General features: G+C 40.1%; 1 protein-coding gene across 1 annotated transcript in view; it reads left to right on the forward strand.

The window, feature by feature from the left end:
• LOC148043454 (cytochrome P450 2J2-like) overlaps positions 1-5,734 on the forward strand; it is a 29,809-nt gene extending 24,075 nt beyond the window's left edge. The window contains exons 6-9 of the mRNA XM_087726099.1: positions 783-924; positions 1,872-2,059; positions 3,123-3,264; positions 4,932-5,734. Coding sequence (XP_087582225.1) covers positions 783-924; positions 1,872-2,059; positions 3,123-3,264; positions 4,932-5,119 — 660 coding nt within the window. The 3' untranslated portion in view covers positions 5,120-5,734. The remainder of the gene's footprint in view (positions 1-782; positions 925-1,871; positions 2,060-3,122; positions 3,265-4,931) is intronic.
• The last annotated feature ends 3,468 nt before the right edge of the window (positions 5,735-9,202 follow it).

The following is a 9,202-nucleotide window of genomic DNA, read 5'->3' on the forward strand; positions in this document are numbered from 1 at the left end:
TCCACCCAGTCAAGCATGGAGTATGTGTGTCTATGAGATTCTCAGTCATCCGGGTCATGGTTGTCCCAAAGGTGTTTTTTCAAGAGGCAACTGGACTTTTTGGTTTTTCTTTGAAGATGTTTCACTTCTCATCCAAGAAAAACCAGGAAGTCCAGTTGTCTCTTGAAAAAGCATCTTTGGGACATGGAGGGTATGTTGCAGACCCCATTGGTTGCAGAATTCTGACTGGCAGAGACTAGACAAACAGCCTTCTCCATTATTGCTCCCATACTGTGAAACGTCTTGTGCCCAGAGGTGGGGTGAGCACCCCACTCTTTTGGCCTTACAGAAGAATTTCATGACCTGGTGGTGCCAAATGTCACGGGGATCTAAAGTGGTATGCTTGGGAATGGGGGTGGGCACTCCTGCCTCTTTTATCTTTTTGTAATTCTTAACCTTTTAAATCCTTTTTTTAAACTCTGTTTTAATCTTGTTTTTAATTGTGGTTTTTATTTTTTTATGGTCTTATTGCAAACCACCCACTTAGATGAAATGGGCAATGTAGAAGAAATGAAGGTAGGTAGGTAGGTAGGTAGGTAGGTAGGTAGGTAGGTAGGCAGGCAGGCAGGCAGGCAGGCAGGCAGGAAGGAAGGAAGGAAGAAAGAAAGTAAGTAAGTTGATAGATAGATGATAGATGGACGGATGGTTGGAAGGATGGAGGGATGTTATTTGTGGCTAATAACATTAAAAATATTGAAGGAAACCTAGAATTTATTGTGTTGAATTTCTCATTTTAAACATAGAGCAAGGATGACCCCAACTCTGTCTATAGTGAAGAGAACCTGGCTTGCTGTCTGCTTGAATTGTTTATGGCTGGAGTAGAAACAACCCATTACAACCTGTTGTGGGCAGTGCTTCTCATGGCAAACCATCCTGACATCCAAGGTGAGACAACTCTGGGCAGTGGGAACAATGGCCAGAATGGAAAATACGCAGGAATTCTTTGACATCTCAATAACTTCTGAATGATGAACTTAATCTTCATAATAATATTCTATGGAAATTTGGAATATATAATAAACATTATCAGTTTTGCAAATTAAAAGAAATCTGATTGTATAAATACAAAAATTTCAAAAAATATTTTACAGCATTGCTGTAGAAATTATATAGGTAGTCCTCAACCATAATTGACCCCAAAATTTATGTTGTTAAATGAAACATTTGTTAAGTGAATTTTGCCCCATTTTACAACATTTCTTGCCCCAGTTGTTAAGTGAACCATTGAAGTTGTTAATTTAGTAACCCAGTTGTTAAGTGAATCTGGCTTCCCCATTGGCTTTGCTTGTCAGAAGACAGTGACGACATGATCCTGGGACACAACAACCGTCATAAATATAAACCAGTTGTCCAGCATCTGAATTTTGATCCTATGACCATGGAGATGCTGCAGAGGTTGTAACTGTGAAAAATGGTCATAAGTCACTTTATTCAGTGCTGTGATAACTTTGAATGCTCCACACTCAATTGTAGAAAATATGACTTCAGCAACAGAGTGGTCAGTGCCTGGAATGCACTATCCAACTCTATTGTTACATCCTCAAACTCCCATAACTTCAACCTTAAACTGTCTAGCATGGACCTCACCCCCTTTCCTAAGAGGTCTGTAGGGGGCGTGCATAAGCGCACCAGCATGCCTACCATCCCTGTCCTACAGTCCCCATTTATTTGTACTTATTTCCTGTGTTTATGTCCATGTTTATACATATACCTGTTATCTTGTACGTTTTTGACAAACTAAATGAATAAATAAAAGTAAAGAGATTATTCAATCATAAATGGCATCATTCAAATGGATTTGCCTTTCTCTCTTGTCTCCCACCCATCCCCAGAAAAAGTCCACAAGGAGATTGAAGATGTCTTTGGTGCCTCAGGATCAATCTCCTATGTTGATCGGCACAAGCTGCCCTACACCAATGCTGTGCTACATGAGATCCTACGAGCAAAATATAATATATTACTACCAATACCCAGACTATGCCTAAGAGATATGAAGATGCGGGGTTTCCACATTCCAAAGGTAGAGAAAAGAGAACTGCCCACTTGGCAGTTGCAAAGTTATGTCTGCTCAGGAATTCAAACCGTATGCACAAAAATAACTTAAATATGGTTTTTTTTTTAATGTCCCAAAGGTGCTTTTTCAAGAGGCAACAGGACTTTCTGGTTTTGAAGATATTAGCGAAAACGTCTTCAAAGAAAAACCAGAAAGTCCAGTTGCCTCTTGAAAAAGCACCTTTGGGACAACCATGACCTGCATGACTGAGAATCTCCATAGACATTTTCTTTGAATGGGTTTAAACTGACAAATTGAACCATTTCAAAAGTAAACTCCTAAAAATTTTACAGAAAAAACTCAGAGATTAAGGGCCGAACCTAAGAGACCTATGATCAAACTGTTTGCTATTCCTCCTTTTGTCATGTCTCCTCACTAGTTGTGGAATATCACCTACTTATTCTGTTGCCACCATATGTTGCCACCAGGTGGCCAACCAATATGTTCTTTAGGTTTCAGAGATAACAGGCTGAAATGAGGCTGAAATGCCGAAAAGTAATTGAATGAGCAAATATTAGGAGAGTCCCAGAGATGAAGATATACTATTCCACGTCTCTACCACTTGCCAACCGCCACAAGAATGGCTGGAGATGGACCTCTCTTGACTTTGCAGTTGCAAAGCACTGTTCTAGGACTTTCGGTGTTTGCCAAACTGCCAAGTGGCTATGGAGTTTTGCCACCTTCTTTTTTTTACAAAAAAAAATTATATATATAAAATGTCAAATCAATGCGTGAGCAGTGGGACACCTGGGTGCTATCCATTCCAGCACAAACAAAACTAGTCAAATTAAACCTTATTATACATTCAATTCAACTTGTAAAATTCCCATGATGAAGAAAAATCTCCATTCTGCAAATTAGTCTTTGCATTAAAAGGAAGTTTTTGAAACGCTGAGAGGGAGGAAGAGGGGGAGGAAGAGTCATGGTGGTCTATTGCCAACAAATGCTTCCTCGACAAATCTCTTCTACTTTTTGCACATTATGAAACCACTTAAGTTAATTTTTCCTTTCTGTTCTGTTGTTATTGAAGGGGAGCATTATTGTGACTGATATACGCTCTGCCCTTCTGGATCCTGAGGAATGGGAGATACCTGAAGAATTCAACCCAAATCACTTTTTAGACAAAGATGGGAAATTTCATGTTCCAGAAGCGTTTCTGCCATTTGGTGCAGGTAAATCCAACTATTCAAGGCAGTTTGTGATTAAGAGGCAATTTTTAATGTTTTTTTCAGGAAATTTAAAACCATTCTTTTCCTTTTCATTGATTGCCAGAACTTGAAACTATGGTCTCATCTGAAGCTCTGTTTCTTCTCATTTGAGATGTGATTGAAGTTTCTAGTAGCTTTACATTGTGGACATGTGAATAGTTTATTGCAAAGAATGACATTACCTGGACAATACATGTACCGGGTGAAATCATTGTGGCCAGAACCTAGAGCAAAGTTGGCCTGAGTCCCAAATGGAATCCCAAAACCATGATTGCTTGGTCTGAAAAAGACTTCTGGGCTGTGTTATTCCACTGTATTTGCTCTAATTGAACCCGTGTTGCCTTATCTTGTGAGTCAGAATGTAAAGTGTTAATAGCTTTTGCATTCTAGGCCAGTACAACAGCAGAAACTGCTTGACTGGATTGCACTGGTGCTTTCGTGGCTCACAAGTGGTGGCCTGATAAACATTCTGGTTGTCTGATCCTAGAAAGAGTGCAAAGAAGAGTGCAGAGAAGAGCAACGTCATCTTTTTTTTCCCTGCCCTTCTTCCAGTTCCTCAGTATCTGCTTTGTATTGTGGCAACCAAAACTGGATATAATGGTCCAGATGTGGTCTGACCTGTTCAGTGCAGAGTGGAACTATTACTTCCCATGATTTTGACATCATACCTCTCATGATGCCCTCCAGGTTAGCACTGGCTTCTTGGCAGCTGCCGTACACAGCTGGTATATAAATCTGTGGCCAGAATACTCAGATTCTTCTTCAAAGTACTGATGCAAAATTAGTTCCTTTTCCAGTTCTTTTTTTTTTTGGGGGGGGGGGGGGTAAAGTAGTCCTTTATTAATTATTTGCTCAAGTCCTTTCATATTTTGAAAGTGGTAACACACTCTTTCACAAGGGTTAAATTAAAATATTAAGAAAATTCTTTTTCTACTTCTTATTGAGAATGGAAATGAATGGCTTAGCAATAGCAATAGCAGTAGACTTATATACCGCTTCATAGGCCTTTCAGGCCTCTCTAAGCGGTTTACAGAGAGTCAGCATATTGCCCCCAACAATCTGGGTCCTCATTTTACCCACCTCGGAAGGATGGAAGGCTGAGTCAACCCTGAGCCGGTGAGATTTGAACCGCTGACCTGCTGATCTAGCAGTAGCCTGCAGTGCTGCATTTAACCACTGCGCCACCTTGGCTCTTAGATCATATAATTTTGAGGGGTTTGTATAATATTACAATAAAGTGTAAAGCAACTCATTAACATTCAAAGCCAAAGTTGGCATGTTGTACAGTGCATTTGCAAAGTTTTTGAACCAGAATTTGGGCATTTCCAGACAACAAACTTTTTTTTGCCTCCCATCTCTTCTGTTTCCAGATTTATACAAGAGAAAATATGTGCTTTGCTATTTGGACTATTTAAACATGCATTTTGGTATTGAGATACCATGAGCATATCTTGGAGGGGGCATGTCCTGTTTTGAAATGCTTTCTCACATTCAGCAAAACATCAGGAGTATGTCAGAATATCTTTAACAAATGCTTACCATTTGTTTGCTACAGATTCATCTTGGTGCCGAAGTGTTATTTCAGTAAAGATTATAATCTCTTTTCTGTCCTTCCCATGTCTCTTCCACAGGGCACCGTAACTGTTTAGGAGAAAAGTTGTCAAAAATGGAGGTGTTCAACATAGTAACCAGCCTGGTGAGGACCTTCCATTTGCAGCCGCCCAAAGGAATTAAAAAGCTTAATGACAAACCTGTAGTAGCCATGGGACTATTTCCACATCCTTATAAAATCTGTGCTATTCCGTATCAGATGTCATAAAATTCATTATTTGATTATTAGTATCTTTCCTTTTAACTTTAATGTTTTTTCTTTAATATGTGTGCCTTGTCTTGAAATTAATTCATTTTGTTATATTCTAAAACTACTTTATCCAAATGGCTGCTTGCATACAATCAACTAAGCTTCTTCAGGTTTGCCTTTGGTTATGCTTTTTGTAAAAATAAATATCTTGCTTTCAATATACATACTTTCAGTTGTGGGGGTAAATCAATTTTCAGTTGAATGGAACAGTTTAAGACAAACTGAAACAGAAAGAATTGGCCTTGCAATGTCTGTCTCACAGGGACCTATTGTAAATTTCTCTCAGAACATTTCTATGAGATTCCCTTAACCTCAAGATGTAAAGGTTTCTTTCTTCACTAAGGCTTTTTAAAAAATAGTAAAGGGTAGGAAGTAAACAGAAATATATTGTGTTTTATGAATGTGTACTATTTGTACCAATGTACTATTACTTGTGCAAAATGTTCTCTACCTTTCTGAAATGTATAAATATGAGTGCATCTCTTTGTTGCCAAGATGTCTCATTTTTGCCTCATAGAAGACATTCCCACCTCCCAGTACATAGTCTTTAATAAACATTCTAGTGGGCCTTGATCATTTTCTTGTGGTCCGTTATTTTCATTCCACACACTTATTTGTGTACTTTCTTCTTGTGCAATGACAAAACTTCACACTGTGTTTCAGGTGTGGTCTGACCATGCAGCGTAGAGCAGAAATATCACTTCCCATGATCTCACTATCATCCCTCTTTTCATTCCAGCCCAATATTTTAAATTTTCATTATGTCCTTGTTGTTTTTAATTTTTTTAGGAGCAACAGTCAACTGAAGTGCCCCGTAATATTTAAAATATTGGCTATCCCTGCAATGAAACATCATCGCTGCAAGTGCTCCAAATACCCTCCTCTGTTCCTTGTTGGGTTAAATATTCAGAAGGAGACGCACTTTCGAGAAAGTTGTCTCTGAAAGGCAACTTCTAAATACAGATACAGATTAAGAGAGTTGGAAGGGACCTTGTAGGTCATCTAGTCCAACCCCACCACCCACCCAGGCAGGAGACTCTACACTATTTTTGACACATGGCAGCCCAGTCTCTTCTTGAAAGCTTACAGTGATGAAGCTCCCACAACCTCCGAAGGCAACTTCTGTTCCATGGATTGATTGTTCTCACTGTCAGGAAATTTCTACTTATTTCCTTGCTCAGTTTCCATTCATTATTCCTCTGGCCTTCAGGTGCCTTGGAACATAGCTTGACCCCTTTCTCTCTGGGGCAGCCCTTCAAATATTGGAAGACTGCTATCATGTCACCCCTGGTCCTTCTCTTCCCTAGACTAGCCATGCCCAGTTTCTGTAACCATTCTTTATATGTTTTAGCCTCCGGTCTCCCAGTCATTTTGGCTGCTCTTCTCTGCACTTTTTAGAGTGTCAACATCTCCTTTATCCCTGGAAGTTTCCTACCAAGGGAAATGGAAATGGCAGTTAGGGTTTGAATGAGCGAAGTGCTTCAGAAAAATCAGAAATAACCATTTGAATCAAAGTTCTCCTGACTTTTCATTCTCCAGAAAGACAGGGAAGCCTTTCCCTCCTCCAGAGTCACTGGAACAGCAAATGAGGCTCCCAGAGAGCAGGGATGCTGCAAGTCGCTTGGCATTTACCAGAGGCTTTTCTTTTTCCCGCCATTTTCCCCTCAGCAACGTGTCTGTCTGAGGAACAGCTCCCGTTTCCTCAGTTTCCTCTCTGAGAGGCAGCACGGGCAAGATGGAGGAGGGAAGAAGCCCTCCTTTGCACAGCCTGACCCCCTTTCCTGTGGGTAGAAGCTGAGGGTCCTACTCTCCCTCTGGCTTCCGATGCACAAGATGGAAGCCATCTTGCTTCCTTCTGTTAGAAATCCAGTAAGCGGGAGGTTTTTCATGGCTCTGGTGCTGGTCCCATTGTGGCCTTGGCTGCAGGGTCAGGACTGGCAGTTGCCTTTCCTGGAGAGGTACAACCACAGGCACTGTAGCATTTAAAATAAATAAATAAAGCCTTTTCATTCTCCACAATGATGACCACAATCAAAGAAATAAGGTGCAATTTGCACTCCCCGTTGAAAGAAAAATACCACAGACACAAGAGCCCAATTTTCCCCTTCTGTCAGCCCATTTCAAGGAGACCAAGCTTATAAAATAGGCCTCAGTGGTAGGCAGAAGCCTCATAGCAAGCAGATTAAAGACCTTTATTTGTCTTTATCAGATTTTAACTATATAGCATGCCTTTTCTGTCAGATCCTCCCTTCATCTTAACCACAGCAACAACCCTGTGAGGTAGGCTGGGCAGAGAGAACAACAGGGGGATGCTCCAGATCTCTGGCCTCACCATCACCCCACTTTGGCTCTGGGGCTCAGAGGGAGGAATTCTGTGGCTGAGGGTGGCTGCCTACATCTGCACATTAATTATCTTACAGTTGCATGTATTTTTGAAAGCCAGAAAATGGATAACATCAGTAATGGACTTAATGTCAGGCCTGCAGTCCTATTCCTTTTAGGATCTTTGGCCTGCCACAGTCTCTCTCTTATTTTACTATGCTGTTTCATTAGTGGGGTAATTGGGAGGGGGAATAGTAAGGAGTAGAATTGTAGAATGTGTTGTTGCCAAAATAGAACATTCCTTTCTAGAAGCCCAAGATCATTTTTTTGTCTCTGCACCTCTGCACTTCACCATAACTAGATGGGTGGAAATGCCAGCTTGGCAGTGGAAGATTGGACCATGTGATGGACTTGTGGGTGTGAGGGCAAGATCATGAACTTTCAACTGGGTGGAAAGCCCAGGAAGCTTTCAGATTCAGGTTTTCCACGGATCGTACCAACATATATCTCTTATTAAATTGGAATTTTGAGGAAAGCTATGCCTTGGACTCTGATTTAATTCTGGATGATATTTGGAACACTAACATTTAATTAGGCACGTTGTGGGACTGTCTTCCTCCTTAGTCCTTTTGAGGGTTGTGTAATCTACTACCCGGTGAACCATAAACTAACCAAATAAGGCAGAGTTTGCAAATATGCACTCAGGAGCTGCAACTAACCTCATGCACAATTAGCATCTTAGATCTGCTAAGTCTTCTCCAAAGGAGGAAGCAGCTTTGATGTTTAGGGGTTCTATAGCTGCCCTGCAAATTACATTGCTTGTGATTCTACAGGTAGTCCTCAGGTTAAGACCATTTTTTCAGCAAGTGTTCAAAGTTAAGATGATGCTGAACAAATGCTTATCTCTCTCACCAGCTGATGTGTCAATGTAACACTTTACCAATGTTCATTGGGGACATATGTGCATGTTCACAACAAATTTCATCAAAATCCATGATGATAGAGGAGGGAGCCCCAGACCATTTGACATGGAATGACCCATTCTTTTATTAACAGCTGAGCACCATTTGTTTTATCCTTCATTTCTCATGAATGGAAGGTTTATAATGTTAATTAAAGTGGTTTTATAAATATCATCTGAAAATAGCTGCGATATCATTATACAAAGAAGGTATATCACAATACCAAAGCTATTTTCAGATGATATTTATAAAACTACTTTAATTAACATTATGAATCTTCCGTTCATGAGAAATGAAGATCAAAACAAACTAGGCTCAGTTGCAACTTGTCTCCCTAATTCATATGCTTTGATAATTAAAACAGATAAGACAAATTACATTGATTAAATGCTTGTGCAATATCTTGCCAAATGTTCTTCAGATCTTTTACTTCAGGAGATAGTATTACTGTCTCAGTGTTTGTCCTTTGCAACAACACCTGCTATTTATTTGGATGGCCTGTTTGGTTGGCCTGCCTGAAGACTCTGAAAAACTGATTATTATTTTTTTACTCTTGCAAGCATTGGGCCACAGAATTAGATGAGGCTATCTATAAAGGTTTGGGGATTGTCTCATTACCTTGTAAAACCAGGACAGGCAGTATTGTTATTTGAAAGTGTAAGATCCCAGAAGTTTCCCCGGGCCACTGAGATGCCAAGGAGAGTAAGACTTGAAAGAAACAGCTTTTTATTTATGACCAAAATAAAAAGACTGGGTG

Source organism: Thamnophis sirtalis, unplaced genomic scaffold (assembly GCF_051295495.1).
Source record: "Thamnophis sirtalis isolate CommonGarterSnake01/CBP01778 unplaced genomic scaffold, rThaSir2_p1.2 scaffold_11, whole genome shotgun sequence".
Classification (NCBI taxonomy): Eukaryota; Metazoa; Chordata; class Lepidosauria; order Squamata; family Natricidae; genus Thamnophis; species Thamnophis sirtalis.